Source organism: Condylura cristata, unplaced genomic scaffold (assembly GCF_000260355.1).
Source record: "Condylura cristata isolate star-nosed mole 26May11 unplaced genomic scaffold, ConCri1.0 scaffold00012, whole genome shotgun sequence".
Taxonomy (NCBI): domain Eukaryota; kingdom Metazoa; phylum Chordata; class Mammalia; order Eulipotyphla; family Talpidae; genus Condylura; species Condylura cristata.
The window spans coordinates 10,595,088-10,612,466 of NW_004567113.1; the positions used below are offsets into that span (position 1 = coordinate 10,595,088).

The window sequence follows — 17,379 nt, forward strand, 5'->3', positions numbered from 1 at the left end:
CATTTCTATGTTTAAGCAAGAAAAAAAGAATAAACCTTTGGGCAATAAATTTAAATGGCAAGATAAATCAGAAAATGAGTGTCTGTTGCGTTTGTGATTCTGTAATGTTTGTAATTTACTTTAGAATTCAGAAAGATTCAACTGTCCAAGGTAGGATGTGTGCCAATCATGTGGGCAGAAAGGGGCTTGTAGGAGAAATTTGGCCCTCAAATCAGGAGGTAGAAAAGAAGCCACCAAGTAAACAATGAGAAAGTTCCTAGATTTGCATGTGCACTTAGGAAATATACTAATGGGATGAGGAAGAGGGTAGAAATATGTAGGTAAAAGGACAGGAGGTAAACCTTGTATCTGGGGCTTTGCTGAGGTGATAAATATGCTCCAATGAGAAGAATTGAACAGAAGATTTAAAAAAATCACTTCCATTCTATCCTCTCCACTTATCTTGTCTTCAGAGATGATTGTTAATTATTTTTACAAATCATTTCCCTTTTGCCCTCTTCATTCCAACTCTGCTTCTAAGTGACTGGAAGATAGAGTGACCTCTGAATTTATTCTTCTCATTATGTTGTTAGATTTTCCCACAATACTTAAGGGATAGATTTTTTCATGTAAGTTCAACACCTCTCAAGGTTTCAAGTTGACATTTCACCTAATTAATAGCCCCGATTGGCCTAGTTATTCTGGGGATGCATAATTAAAGCAATGACACTACTTATTCAGTGAAATTCTGATTTATCTTGTCTTTTAAATTAGTTGCCCAAAGGTTTATTCTTTTTTTCTTACTTAAGCTGTATTTTTATATCCTTCTATGTCAAAATAAACATGTTTAAAAGTCCAATGTTAGGGGAAAAATGAACATCTTTAAAAGTCCAACTTTAGGAAAATCAAGATTTTCTTAATTAAAAATCTAGAATTATAATTACAATAGGAGCAATTTTTGAATTCTATTTTGATAGAGAATTTTAAATTTAAAAATAAACGCACACACATATAGTATTTTCATTTAATAGGAACTCCTTAATGGTGTAAATGTTTGCCTTTTATCTTTGAACTGTTCACTTACACGCAGCAACCCCTATATATTATCTGTCATAGAGTGGATCTTATATATGCTTTTCACTGAATCCATGTGATGGGAATTTGAATGAATTTTCTTTATAACATGATAGCAATACTAAAAACATCCACAAATAATTCTAACTAAGAATCAAAGTGCTTTTTGTGGGCATGCCAGTGCTATTTTACTCTTTCACTTTGCGAAATGTTATTTAGTAATCTATTAAGTTGCATGTTAAAAGAAGCATATGTAGTTTACATTATGTAACGGCATGTACTCCATATTTTATAAATACTTTCATTAAATGGGGAAGCATTAAGAAAAAATAAAGCACATCTTTTCTCTTTAGTAACTATTTAGGAAAAAAAAAAGACCATATGTAACTTGCACATGTACACATACAAACCTTAAAATCATGCATGTGTGTGGAGCATGAGGATGTTAAATGATGAGTTTCTCTACATGTGGAATGAAGGCTTCAGCAGTAGTAGGTATATCATGTTTCATGCAGTAACAGAGGAGCTGACCTCTATATTCCCAAATAGTTTGTAGATATTTTCTTAATTTCTTGCTCATTGTATACAAAAAAGCTATAGCTGGGGCTCTCCCTGGTGGCATAGTGGGTTTAAGTACAGCATCATGAAGCTCTCTGAAGCAACTGCAGCAGGAGATCTATCCCTGGCCAGGGAGCTGACACACATGGATGGCAGACATCTCCTGACCTGCCAACTGCTCCTCTCAGCCTTTCAGTTATTTCAGTTAGCCTTCCTGTTCTGCACCCTACTCTGTCTCTGGTGAATCCTCTCACCCACCACACCTCTGGCCTATACTCCAGTTCTGTATGCATAAATAAATAAATCTTCTAAAAAAAAAAAAAGCTATAGCATTATGTCTTGATTTGGTAGCAATATCCCTTTGCTGTACTCATTTATTACTTCTAATAAATTTTTGATGGAATCTTTAAGGTCTTCTATATATGATATATCGTATCATCTGAGAATAGTCATAGTTTAACTTTTTCTTCTTGTACTTGTAAAGATGTGCTAAAACAGTTTTTATACCAGTGCTGCAGTGGAGAAGGGGAGGGATTAATGTCAATGGGTTCTTTTTTTTTTTTTTTAAAGATTTATTTATTTGTGCATACAGAACTGGGGTACAGGCCAGAGGCTCAGGGGTGGCGAGAGGCTTCACCAGAGACAGAGTGGGGAACAGAACAGGCAGATCGATGAAGTACACTGCTGAGGGGAGCAGCGGGCGGGTCAGGAGAGGTCTGCCACGCCATGTGGTCACCTCCAGGGCAGGCGGGAATCGAACTCATGCGGAAGTGGCTTTAGCTTCTCAGTGCTGTGCTTTAACCCGCTGCGCCACCAGGGAGGGCCGTCAATGGGTTCTTATCCAACTGCACAACACCCTGTCTCAGGATCCAACAACATCAGGATTTAACAAACAGGAGATTGAGGAAAGGAAGGAGTTGCTAGTACTCTGAGTGTCTGGCTGTCTCACCCCAAATAGATATTACATATTACTTATTAAAGAGTACTTTTGAAATTTATATACTTATGGTTAGAGATGTTTTAAAATTTTTTTTGCCTTTTTAATGAAGGTACTATTGCATTTCTAGATGGTTTTGGGTAGAGTGTCCAAATTAGAGATTCTGCAACCTTTTTCTCTAACAGAGTAGATAGTAAATATTTTAAGTTTTTTGAGTCATTCTACTCCCTATCACAGTTATTCACTTCTGTCATTGTAATGCAAACATAACCACAGACAATGCAAAAAGTAATGAATTGCTGTATTATGATAAAATTATTTATCTGGGTTTATACTGGGTTGTATTTGGTCTGTGCATATTTTGCATTTATGAATTTCCTTTAGTCCACAGACCTAAGGAATTAACTAATATCTTAAAGCGAGAATATACACAGTTTTAATTAAAAATTAATTTAAATTTGGGCCCTCCTTGGTGGCGCAATGCATTAGGCTCCAGAAGTACAAGGTAGCCACAGCTGCTTCAGTGCAAGTTCGATCCTTGGCCGGGAGCTGATCCACATGGTGTGGCAGACCTCTCTGGACCTGCCTGCTGCTCCTCTCAGCAGTGTACTTCGTCGATATGCCTGCTCTGCTCCCTACTCTGTCTGTGCTGAATCCTCTCACTGCCCCTGGACCTCTCGCCTGTGCCCCAGTTCTATATGTATAAATAAATAAGACTTAAAAAAATTAATTTAATTTAATGTGTGTTCTATATTTGCACTTAAAAAATAATTGCTGGTTTCATGGCATTTTTTCTTTTATTACACAAAGTTGGGAAGATATTTTTGGGCACACAAAGGTTTTTTGATCATTAACAATGACTTTGTATTCTGATACTATATATATGCTTGATGGCTGTTAGAAGAGTCATTTGTAATAAGTCTGATATAAAATAAATAAAAATATTATTAAAAGATAATGACATTGTAGCATAGCAGTTCAACTTGAAAAGCCCTAATACCCCCTCTCCAAATTATTATCCTTTCCCTTTTCAAGCTACTCGTGGGGCCTCTTTGCACCAACTGTTGTCACCAATTCAACTTTAATATTGAGATAATACCTTGGCCATTCATTTTATTTTTATGCAATTGTGTCCTTCTGCCATGCTATCTGGATACATAATTGCCAAATTAGTCTTCTGAAATTCACTGGGATACTGAGCATACTGTACTAATGCCTCTTTGTGAAATGGGAAGGTTCTGTTATGATTTAGTGACTGGCTTAGTCTTGTTGCTACATTTGGAGTCTATTTAGAAGGTAAACCAAGAAAGGTCAGGATGCTTGCTACTCACCACAAGATTATTCATTCACTAAACATTAAAATACAATGTTAATTTCAGGTGTGGGTTGGATGTTATTATATCCACATGCCCAGTTCAGCAGTGTAAAACTAAAACCGCCCTGTTGTTAGCATTTCTTAAGTCATCCATGCTGGTTCTTTCATACTGCGACTGTGGCAAATTCTTCATTCCTAATATGATGCAATAAACATTGAAATTCACATCACCAGAGGAGAAGATAATGAAAACATCTAGAGTTGTGCCAGAAAAGGAGAATTTTTTTTTCATTTGTTTCTCCTTTTTTTTTTAAGATTTATTTATGCATACAGAACTGGGGTATAGGCCAGAGGTGCAGGGGCAGTGAGAAGATTCAGCAGAGTCAGAATGGGGAGCAGAACAGGTAGGTCTACGAAATACACTGCTGAGGGGAGAAGCCGGCAGGTCAGGAGAGGTCTGCTGCGCCATGTGGATCACCTCTGGGGCAGGTGGGGATTGAACTCATGCTGAAGTGGCTTTAGCTTATTAGTGCTGTGCTTTAATCAGGTGCACCACCAGGGAGGTTCCTGTTTCTCCTTTTATTCACTAACATTTACTCAACATTAAATATATATTAGGAATTTTCCTATCCTCACACAGCATTTTTGCCAGCCTGTGTCTATGCAGGTGCCTCTTTCTCTCTCTCTCTTTTTTCTCCTTTTACTAAAAAATATTCCCTTTTAAAATTTGTGTACTTCATCAATCTGTCTGTCCTGCTATCCACTTTGTCTCTGGCGAATCCTCTTACTGCCTCTGCACCTCTGGCCTATATCCCAGATCTGTATGCATAAATAAATAAATCTTTTTTTTTAAAAAAGGATGTCATTGCTTTTTATTTTTTAAGTATTGCCCTAAGCCCTTTGATTGCCAATATTAATAAAAACATAGCCATCGTCTTTGGAAGGTTATAATGTAGTATGGAACAGGCTATAGGTACACACATACATAAGAGTAAACCGTTACAATGTAGTAAGGCATTCATAATAGAAGTATCAACAAAGTACCATGGGAAAGAAAGAATAGTATTCTTTATTCCAAAATAAATGCTAGTATTATGTTATAGATTATGAGAAATATACTATAATTGGATTAAACACTTAATATTGTTTATTCTTCTTCCCAATATGATATATAGATTCTAATACAATCTCAATCAAAATTCAAGTATTTTTTTAAATGTTATGTCTTATAAAATGTTATAGAGATTTGAACTATACGATGCATTTGAGGCAGGGCAAATCAGAAGTATGAAGATGATTAGAAAGGAAGAGAAAAAGCTATCATTTATACCAATAGAAGTCAAAGAAAAAAATTAGGAAATCAGAGAAACCTTACTTAGAATCTGGACTGACTCTGAACTATTTCTTTTTTTTTAACTTTTAAAAAAATTAATAATGAATACATAAATAAAGAACTATGGTGTGGGTGGTGAAAGGATTCATCAGGGACAGATTGGAGAGCAGAACAGGCAGATTGACTGAAATACACTACTAAGGCAAGACAGGAGAGGTCTGCTGCACCATATGGATCAGCTCTCAGGCATTTAACTCATGTGGTAGTGGCTGATAATAGCTTGAGAATGCTGAGACTTAACCACTGTGCTACCAGGGATCCTATTTCTGTGTCTCAGCATCCCCATCTGTAAAATGTAGAGACTACTGACATACCTTCCATACAGGAAAAATTGTAAAGTCCTGTATTTTATTTCTAGGCAACACTGGATCCTCTCGCCTAAGCTGTGTTGCGTCCATAAAAACCTAAACCTTCAGGATTAATCAACTCTGGTGACTTTATTTATATACTACTTTATGAGATAGTAAACAGTGTTAATGCATTTATGTCAAAATAGTAAGCAAGCCTCTTTCAATTGAAATATATGTTTCCACAACGAAATATTCCACATTTCCACAGTGAAGTATTGTTACATCCCCATTGAGTTCTTAAAATTTAGAAAACTGATGGTGAGGCAGACCTCTCCTGACCCTCCCACTGCTCCCCTCAGCTGTGTACTTCGTTGATCTGCCTGTTCTGTTCCCCACTCTGTCTCTGGTGAATCCTCTCACCCTCCTCATCTCTGGCCTGTACCCCAGTTCTGTACGAATAAATAAATAAATCTTTAAAAAATATTTAGAAAACTGATAACATCAAGTGTTATCAACGATGTGAAGCAACTGAATTTTCACGCATTGCTGCAGAATGGGGTTGGGTAGAGAATGTGTCTTCAGGTGGTTTTTCACGAGTCAAACATATCTTTCTACTACAGCCCAGTAGTAATTCCTCCTAAAGGTATTTCCCTCAAGAGACATTGAAAAGAATATTTGTGCCAAAATAAGTGTGCATAAGTTTCAATCGCCATTGATGATATAAAAAAATGGAAATATCTCACTTGTACAAATACAGAATGGGTTAAAAAGTTGGGGTGTATATTACATGGCAATAACAATCACTGTTTTACCAACATAGAGGATAATAAAAGCATCTCATTCAGCAAAAGAATCCAACAAAAAAGGAGAAAGTACTGTATAATTTTATTTTTATGAATTCCAGGATAAGAAAAACTTAATCTAGTGTGAAATAAGCAAGAACTTTGTTTTCCTGAATGTTGGGGAATATTGTCTGGAAAAGAGCACAAGGAGTTTTCAATATTCTTTATCTGCATTAGAATGTGAGTTATATGGGCATATGCTCATGTCAAAGCTTATCAATCTACGCACTTAACTGCATTTTGCTGTGTGTAAATTTTATCTGAAAATCAAAACTAAATCGAAAAGCGAAGTAGAGGTAACTGCCAAAATTTATACATAAATCACCAGTGATAGATTTTAAGCTTTGTTTCCTATATCCCCCATGTGCCTTTTAAAAACTAACTTTCCAGTCTTTAGGCATCAGCTGATGGCCTGGGGTCAAGTGGTGAAACAATTCACTCCCTTCTCTGGATGGTTTCTTTCTCATTGTTTTCAGCCTCAGAGTTTTTCTTGTCTTTTTGTGACAGTACAGCTATGAATTTTAAAAGATACTCTATTTAATCTTAACTCTTCCAACAGCTTTTATTCAGATTGAATTTTGGAATATCTAATCAGTCATATTGCTAAGAAGAGAAATCTTGTGTCAGTCATGGTTTTACAATCTTGCAGAATTGTTTAATCTTATAGAATTGTGAATTCACACAGTAAAATTCAACAAAATGTGTTCAATTGAATTGAACAAGATTTCAGTTGGATTGTAGTGCTACTGCAGTCTTTATATTTCCAAATAATCCCCAGTTACAGACTGGCATTTCCACCATTGCATGATTTTTTTTTTTAAAGATTTATTTATTATGCATACAGAACTGGGGTACAGGCCAGAGTGCAGGGGCGGTGAGAGGCTTCACCAGAGAGAGAATGGAGAGAACAGGCCGATCGATGAAGTACACTGCTGAGGGGAGCAGCAGGTGGGTCAGGAAAGGTCTGCCACGCCATGTGGTCACTTCCCGAGGCGGGGATTGAATTCATGCAGAAGTGGCTTTAGCTCCGTAGTGCTGTGCTTTTAACTCGCTGAGCCACCAGGGAGGGGCCCTCTGCATGATTTTTATCTTTTCAAAACTTTGCAAAATTAAAAAATATTCCAAACATACCAAAAGTATTATAATTGAAATCTTTGTACTTGCCACAGAGACTAAAGAAATGTTAATATTATGCCCATTTTCTTTAGTCTGTAGTTACATTGTTATGTAAGAGGACAATGCATATTATCAGTTTATACATTTTCTGTATTATTAATTTCAAACAAAGATATTCTTTTTAGTACTGTATGTCTTTTTTGTTTGTTGTTTTTGTTTACATTGAATAAATGTTGCTTTGCGGCACTGTATATGATGCTGAAAATACAGGTTTATGGCTCTTCAGATATATTACCACATTGCATCCACATGAAAGCATCCATTATGTTCCACGGGTGCATTGAATTAATCTCCACATTTTACTCTCTACCTACTCTGTTCTCCTCAATAGCGTAAATTCTATGGTCAAATGTTAAGGGTTTGTTTTCAGCATGGTTTTCCCTGAGCCTTTGTTTTGTTTCTCAGTAGTGCACATATGTGTGAAACTACGTGCTACTTGTCTTTCTCTTTCTTACTTATTTCACATAACAATATCCCCACTAGTTCCATCCCTCTTCTTGAAAATGGTAAGAGTTCATAAATATTTTAATAGCTGGTAGCTTGGAGTAAAGCCATAGTAGAGAATATAGTGAGAAGTAGCAAGATTCCACAGACATTGTAGATTTGTCGATAGACTGGACAGGAAGTGTTAACAAAAAGTTGATTCTAAAGATTTGTTTGAAACAACTGGAAAGATAGAGTTAGGGTTTACTGACTTAAAAGAGTGTAATTTTTGAGGAAAGATCAAGGGATTGATTTGGAATATGAGTTAGCTTGCTTACGAGACAGCTAGGCAGAGGTGCAGTTAGAGCAGGAAGTGTGAGTGGTTTCAGGGAGAGGTTTGGGTTGGAGATGCAATTATGGGAGCATGCAAAACATTGACATTTAAAACATTATACTGTGGGCTCTCCCTGGTGGCATAACGGATTAAAACATCGCATTATGAAACTCCAAAACTACAGCAGCATGAGTTCGATCCCGGGTAAGGAGCTGACCCACATGGCACAGCAGACCTCTCCTGGCCTGCCTGCTGCTCCCCTCAGCAGTGTACTTTGTCAATCTGCCTGTTCTGCTCCCCATTCTCTCTCTGGTGAATCCTCTCACCCACCACACCTCTGGCTTGTATCCCATTTCTGTGAACATAAATAAATAATTCTTTAAGAAAAAAAACCATTATACTGTTTTGAAACTTGCTTTTCCCCCCATTCCACATTTGGAAATTTGTGCTAATACTGTAGTTAAACTGTAATATAATTGTTCCAAGTTCTGTACATAATTCTATTATAAATTAAATTTTATCAAATGTACACTTTATGTAACAATAAACATCTTTTTTCATTTTGAGCATATTGTTTGAGTTTAAAAAATAGATGTTTAGAACTGAAATTGTTTTATAATCTCATGTATGTAATTTATTAGTTATATTTACTTTCTTACATCTAATATTTATGATTAATATTGTTTATAGAAGACAGATATTTTTACCTTATATCATTAAAAAGAAACAATTTGTAGAAGTACCTGGTCTGGAGAATTATGCTGAACATATATGATACATGTATAAAATCCAAATTATATTAAAACTTGCAGTATTAAATAATGAGTAATTAGGTGATTTGGAAATTTATATTTCTCTCCTTTGTCAACAGGTATTTATGAGCCTCCATTTATTGTACTACTGCAGTGAACCAATCTTGGATGTGAAAATTGCCTTTTGTCAGGTGTGTGTTCCTTACAGGTAAAACAAGGTACAGTATATTCCCTTGTATTTCCATTTTGCATTCCATCTTGTATATGTACTCCACACCAAGTTAGCACTTATATAATATTAAAAGTAACTTAAGAAGTAGGGGTGTATATTTAAATATCTTCACTTTTCCACTCAGAATAAAGAGAATGAATTTTAATGATTATAAATATCTAATTTAATATCTGTGTAAAATGCTTTCAGTCAATATTTCTAATATGTATTTTCAAATCCTTGAAATGAGGTTCTAATCATCAAAACAGTTAAAGTCAGTGTTAATTTTTTTTTTCATACAAAGAACTGCTGAGCCCTAAGTGTGCCCCTTATCCACATATAACCACATGGGTGGAGCTCAGTCTGTTTTCTCATGCCCAGTACTAACTAGTAGGTAGTAAGAGAGCAAAACCCAAATAATGACAAATAACGGTATAGTTAGCCTTTATAGAATAATAAGAAGGTAGGGATAATGGTTGGTAGTGTTGTGTGGGCCAGGTTATTATCTCCTATGTTCATGTGAACTCTTATTCTTAAGAAAGAAGGTACTGGGAGTGGGGTGGGAAGCCTCTACTTAGTACCGTTATGTAATAGTGTTCCTCTCTTCTCTCAGGAATTGTTCCTTAGGAAATGAACTATATGGTAAATAATACCACAAATTTTGTGGTAAATAATACCACAAAATAATACAGTTTTTCTGTAATTCTTCTCATTATAGCTTATTGAATTCTCTGTAAACAGAATACTGAAACACATTGAAATACAGTTTAATAAATCCTTAGCATCCATTGTTTTAATATAACTTCTGATTCTAGACAATGTAGCTTTAGTATAGAAAATTTAGAAAGTATGAAGGGAAAGAAAACATGGGATATCCATTCTTACAGAGTATAGGTAGTGTTTCTATAGGAAAGTAAAATGTGTTACATATAATCATTGTACTGAGCTGATTCATGTGCATTGTTGGAACATTTAGGTAATTTCTCTTAACGAGAATTTATATAACATTGGTTAGAAATTTCAAGTCTAGGGCCCTCCCTGGTGTCACGGCAAGTTAAAGACATCATTATGAGGCTGGCTACAGCCTCTTCAGCATGAGTTGGATCCCCAGCCAGGGAGGTGACCCACATGGCACAGCAGACCTCTCCTGTCTCACCAGCTGCTCCCCTCAGCAGTGTACAGCATTATACTTCATCAGTCTGCCTGTTCTGCTCCCCACTCTGTCTCTGGTGATGCTCTCACTGCCTCTGCACCTCTAGCTTGACCCCATTTCTGTATGAATAAATAAAACTCTTAAAAAAGAAATTTTAAGTCCAGTATTTCCTAGTCATTTACTTGTGACTTTGGGCAAGTTACTTAATCTCTCTGTGTGTCCGTTTCCTTATTTGTAAACAAATGGGAGGTATATAACCTACTTTATAAGGTGGTGAGGATTAAATGAGTTAGTATTTGCAACGACTGAGAAATGTACTAGAATATTATTCTGTGAAGAAGCTAATAAATTTTAATTACATTGGCATTTATCTTTCTAATATTCTTCTCTCCTTTGCTTTCTACTCCCCCACCCCCATAATTTTAATTCTGCAATTTTATTTCTAGGACTTTTTTGGTTTAGTTTTGTTATTTGTTTTGTTTCACTAGAGTCCATATATGATTGAAATAATCTGATATTTGTCTTTATTCTAACTTCAGCTATCACAATCCACTTCCATTCCATCTATGTCATTGCCAATAGCAAGATATCTCTTTTAAAAAATAACTGATTAGTATTGAATTGTATATACACACCACATAATTTTTTAATCCTCTCATCTGTTTTTGGACATTTAGGATGTTATAATATCCCATAGCTGGGATATTATAAAGAGAGTTTCAGTGAACGTGAGAGGACATATGTCTACTACAGTTTATTTTCAAACAATATACCTTGGAAGCTTCTCATTTCAGGGGATAAATCATGGATACTGGTATGTTCTTATATTTAATTTGATCACCAGCAGGGTAGACTGTTCTCATTTTTTTAATTGCCACATAGAAAATATACAAATTTGTTGACAATCAGTGAACAAGAGTATCTAGAGCCAGACCTTTTGTGAATTTTGAATTATGTCACATTTTGAATTTTTTTGCTGTTTTTCAATTAAGAAATGATAGAAAATAAAATTATCCAGATATATTTGAAAATATGTACATTACACTATAGGTAAAACGTGCAATAAGGTATGAACTCAATTCCTTTAAAAATTTTTAATGTGATATTTAATGTATATTTTCAAATTGCATAATTTCAACATGTAGTCAGTGTAAGAGTCTGAGCTCATACTTTATTTTATATGAAGAATGTGGGCATTAATTTTTTAGTGTGTTTTATTAATCCCGTTGTTTTATACAAGGAAAACCCAACTAATCAAGCAATTTTTTGTAGGAAATAAATTTACTGTTATAACTAATGATAAAGCTTTCTTTATATTGTTAAACAATAAATAGTCTTTAGCTTTACAAAACACATAGCCCTACAGGAAATTGAAATTGCCCTTGATCTGCCTGAGAAGTAGGTAAGGGAAGAAGGCCTTTTCTGCCTTCTTTTCTCAATAAACTAAGAAGTACAGAGCTGCTATATTTCACTCTATCAATTAAAATAATCTGTGAAAAATGCTATTTTCTGGAACTCTGCTGTGCTGAGCAGAGGAGCCAGAGTTCTGCAGTCAGAACCAGGCGGATAAACAGAGTTATACTGTTTGTGAGAGGGGACGCACTGCTGGCACCCACAGAACTTTCCACATTCTGATGAGTTATGTAGATTCGTGATTTCTTCCCTAAGTGATGACCCCCTTCAAGGTCAGTTCCCAGGGAATTCTTCTGCTTGATTTCCAAGCTCATCATTCCATCTTAACACAGCAGATGTTTAAGATATGTTTTTGAATGATCGAAGATAAATAAAAACCTATTAGAAAAAATGTTTCCTGAGTAGAAATTTGTTTGCTTTTCAAAATGAAGTCATTTTTCTCAACATCTTAGCATCTCAAATGTGTAATTAATAGACTTAATTGTGTTTTGGTTATTTTTCTAATCAGAAATCAGAATTGACCTAACATTTATCTAAAAGCTATCAACATTCTGCTCTCTCTAAATATTTACTCATGCTTGAGTTGACTGAGTCATTTAAAATGATTTCTTGATTTTTAGAAATTCTGCAACATAGAGGCTTTTAGTTAATCAACCATTGTAAGTTTTAAGTAGTTCTAGAAATAGAGACTGAGTTCAAAGGGCTTCTTTTAGACTAAGACATAAAATTTTCATCCTGCCATACATTTTATATGCAAGAAAGTATCTACTTATTGACTGGTTACTTCATTTGTTCAACACATTTACTATATCTTGTCGAAAGCAGGGATATAGGTTGAATGAAGTGGTTACTTCATTCTCAGAAAGGGTATCACCATGCAGGGATGTTGCTGTAGTGCTCCAAAGTCAAAAGATAGAGAGGACCCTATACTGTCCTAACAAATGTAAACAAGCAAACAAATACCTCCTAGTCTGAAGCACAGGGGAGAATAGCCAGTCTTAAAGAAAACCTATTCTTTTTTGAGTTGAAGACTTTAGAATCAGAGAAATAACATACCCTTATACTCCCAATGCTTATTGAATACTTGCTGTGTTTGAGGATTTTATTGATCATGAAAATGACTATAAAGTGGTTGTAACACTTACTATTTTAAATATTATTAAGATATGACAAAAGTAGCAATCTCATTATGGAGTTCTTTTTGTCAAATCTGTTCAATTTTTTTTTAAGCTCTTCTTTCTTGGACCTAGTACATTGTATATGATATCCAAGACATCTTAAATTTTTTTCTAGTTGAAAATTGTTTATCTTAGTAGATAAAAAATATTATTAAATTAGCATTTGCTTAAAATTTATTATTGTCTAATAATAAAAGCATGGTGTGCCTATCAAGTAACTTTCCTAATCACAGATGATGACTTCTAAATAAGTGAAAACTTATTCTTCCACTTCCTATTTATTATCATTTTTAGTCCAGTGTTTTCTTCTACCTTGGATATCCCACACTAATTAAGGCAGAAACTAATAACCAGAGAGCTCATAAAAATAAGTATTCTGGATACCTATGGAATGGTTCCACTATAAGTGATGTGTTCAGATTACTTGTATCTACTACTTAAAAATATCACTAAACCTGACTCTTGGAGAATATGCTTTTAAAAAAAAGTTATTTAATTTCAAAACATGTTGCATTTAAAGTAACTTGACTTTTTCCATTTAATACATTTGCTGTGTCTATGATACTTCTGTTTCAAATACTGAAAATATCCAATTAAAATTTTTACACTTCTTTGGAATAGAGGACACAGGAATTTGCAAAGGAAAATATATTTTGATGGGGGCTGTGCAAAGGGAAAACTTGTGTAACCTAACAAGGAACCTGAAAGTCATATTTGGTGGTCTGTTTTAGATCTTGGAGAGATTATATGCCACCCAAAACACCAGATTTAGGCACTGACTTTATATACATATGACGTAAGGTCTACATTTGAAGATCTTGGTATTTTATAAATGAATGTCTATGATTTGAGATATAATCCGTTCCATTTCAGTTTTTCATGTAAAGGGGAAAAAAAAGTTTATGTGAGTTTCTCCTGAATACACAGGGTTTCCTTTCCAATACATTATTTAAAGGAGTCAAATTCTACCTTTTCTCTTTATCTGTTGTGATATGTTAACACTTAATTTTCTCTTCATTTTCTAAAATTCCAGTATGTATACTTTGCTTTAATGCATAGGTTGCCTATGGAGACTTGGGAAATGTTCTAACACCTGGCTCATATAGATATTTTTTAACCTTTCTTGAGGTAACATTAGATAAAAAAAAACTGTATGTGATTTAGGGGAAGAGGTTCATACCACTTCACTTGCATGTCACCACACTACTGCCAACATCCAAGTTCTCATAGTCCTTTACTGTAGACCTTTGTGTCTGCTTCCTCCTTGCTCATATCCCTATCTTTTTCCCCCCTTCAGTAGCCTCAATTATGCATAGGATTTATGTTTGTTTAATTTTGTAGTTCATTGTGGGGTTATTGTTGTTTTGCTTGTTTGTTTAATCTGTATTCCATGAGTGAAATCAATTTTTCTCCTGACTTAACTTCACTTAGCATAATTCATCTCAACTCCTCTCAGTTCTATCCATGCTGTTGTAAATGGTAAGACTTCATCTATTTTTATAGCTGAGTAGTATTCCATCATATGTATATATCATCTCTCTCTCTCTCTTTTTTTTTAAGATTTATTTATTTGTACATACAGAACTGGGGTACAGGCTAGAGGCTCAGGGGCGGTGAGAGGCCTCACCAAAGACAGAGTGGGGAGCAGAACAGGCAGATCTACGAAGTACACTGCTGAGGGGAGCAGCGGGCGGGTCAGGAGAGGTCTGCCACGCCATGTGGTCACCTCCGGGGCAGGCGGGAACGAACTCATCCGGAACCGGCTTTAGCTTCTCAGTGCAGTGCTTTAACCCGCTGTGCCACCAGTGAAGGCCCCATATCTCTTAATTCATTGGTCTGTTGATGGGCATTTGGGTTGTTTCTGTAACTTGAGCATTATAAAAATGCTGCAATGAACATATGATTGTATATATAATCCTTTCACATTATTAATTTTGTACTGTTCAGGTAAATATCTAGGAGTAAAATTACTGGGTAATAGGGCAAATCTATTTTTAATATTTTGAGAATATTAAAATATTTGAGATTTTTTTTCTTTTTTTTTTAAGTTATTTATTCATACAAAACTGGTATACAGGCCAGAGATGTGGAGGGTGAGAGGATTCACCAGAGACAGAGTGGGGTGCAGAACAGGCAGATCTACGAAGTACGCTGCTGAGGGGAGCAGTGGGCGGGTCAGGAGAGGTCTGCCGCGCCATGTGGATCTCCTCCGGGGCAGGCAGGGATGGAACTCATGCGGAAGTGGCTTAAACTTTTTTGTGTTGTGCTTTAACCCGCTGCGCCACCAGGAAGGACCGAGAATTTTTTTTATAGGTGCTGTGCCAGTCTCTATTCATACTAACAGCATTTAGTGTTATTTTTTCACATCCTTGCCAATATTTGCTGTTTTATTTTTTTTTTCCAAATATATGGATCATTCTCACAGGAGTAAGGTAGTATATGATTATGGTTTTGATATCCCTGATAATAAGTGATGTAGGGCAATTTTCCACATGCCTGTATGTATTTCCTGGAAAAGTTTTTATGTGACTCTATCCATTTTTTGATTGAGTGCTTTGTTTTCATTTTTTTTTAATTGTATAACTGTTTTCATATTTTTTTGAGGTTTTTAGACCTTGGGTATTAGCCTCTTCCTGATATATAACGTAGAACTGTTTTCTCTCATTTAGTAAAATGTGTTTTCAATTTAATGATTTTTTTTTCCGTGCTAAAGCTTTTTAATTTGTTGTAGCCCCACATATTAATTTTGGCTTTTGTATTCTTTACCACTGCAGGGGAGGGGAATCCCCAAAACCATCAGTGCAGCCAATATTGTAGGCTATATTTTATGGGCTCAGATCTTGTATGCAATCATTTAGTCCATCTACAATTACCTTTGTGGTTGTTGTAAAACAGGTCTGGTTTCATTCTTATGTATGTACCTGTTCAGTTTTCCTAACTCCATTTGTTGAATAGATTTTTCTCCCTCCATTATATATTCTGGGTTCCTTTGGCAAAAAAAGTAAACTTGTCCATGTAAGTGTGGGTTTATGTCTGACCCTCAATTCTATTCCATTGGTCTTTTTATTCTGGTAGCATACTGTTACGATTACTGGAACTTTGAGTTATAATTTAAAGAATTGTGACTGTAAATATCTCCATTTTTCTTTTTCTTTTTTTTGTTAGGATTATTTTGTCTTTTGTGGTTCCATACAAATTTCAGTATTTTTTTTTTGTAGTTTGAAGAATACCATAGGGATTTTGATAGGGATTTTGATAGGGATTCTATTAAATCTGTATATTGCTTCAGGTAAGATGGCTATTTTAAAATTAATAATTCTTCCAATCCATGAGCACAAAACATTGTGCTCATTTCTTCATGTCCTTTCTTTTATTAGTGTCTTCTAGTTTTTGTCCTATAGAGTCCTCTTTTTTTGCTAAATTCATTTGTTTGCATTTTATTTCCAGGTGTGTTTGCAATTGTGATTGTTTTCTTGATTTCTTTCTGTTGTCATTTGTGGTTTGCATATAGGGATGCAACTTATTTTTGTATGTTGATTTTTGTAGGCTTCTATATTAATGTACTGATTTATTATTTTTAACAAATTTTGTGGAGTTTTTAGGGTTTTCTATGTACATTGTCATATCATTTGCAAATAGTGATATTACTACATCTTCTTTTCCAATTTGGATTCCTTTTATTTCTTTTTTCTTGTTCAATTGCTCTGACTAAAATTTCTAATACTATATTGAATAATATTGATAAGCATGAACATCTTTGTAACCTGATTTTAGAGGAATGAGTTTTTCAGCATTGTGAATGATGCTGGCTTTAGCTTAGTCAATTAATAGTAAACATTGATGATAGTTTCTTATAAGTTTGTACGATGCTAAGATCTTTGTACAGATTACTTCATTTATCTTCCCATTAATCAAAAGAAAGAGATTCTTGCCCTCCTCTATAGTAGGGACATTAAGCTAATTGAGTCTAAAAATCTTGCCCAAGAAAGAACTCACAGTCAAGAGTCTGAGAAAAAAAGCTGGAATTTTATCCTTTACTGAAGTTCTTAGTTTAAGACTTCTCAATAACAAAATTTGCATACTGTCTTATGAAAAAATGTACCTAGTAGGTATTCATATAGTTCTTGGTTATTTCTTCCAATATAAAGAACAGGCAAGCAGAAGCCATGCCACTCTATTGATTACTGTTATGTGCCCTTAAATATAATTGAAAGAATGATTAAACATAATTTAAGCCATTAATTTCTCAGAGTAGCCAACTCTGAGCAAGGTAATGTAAAAGTGATACAGATTCCAGGCTTTAATTTTCTTTTTATAGCAACATCTCAAGAAATCAAGCAGATAGATCATG

At 34.9% G+C, this 17,379-nt stretch overlaps 1 protein-coding gene across 7 annotated transcripts in view; it reads left to right on the plus strand.

The window, feature by feature from the left end:
- Positions 1 to 17,379, plus strand: part of MAPK10 (mitogen-activated protein kinase 10) — a 273,244-nt gene that overhangs the window by 132,507 nt on the left and 123,358 nt on the right. For 6 of the 7 annotated variants that reach the window (XM_012724142.1, XM_004681144.2, XM_012724143.1 and 3 more), the window contains one exon: positions 9,193 to 9,264. In XM_012724142.1, the coding sequence (XP_012579596.1) occupies positions 9,199 to 9,264 (66 nt within the window). In that variant the 5' untranslated portion in view covers positions 9,193 to 9,198. Of the gene's footprint in view, positions 1 to 9,192; positions 9,292 to 17,379 lie in introns of all 7 variants that reach the window. The other variant, XM_004681143.2, reaches the window with a different exon arrangement.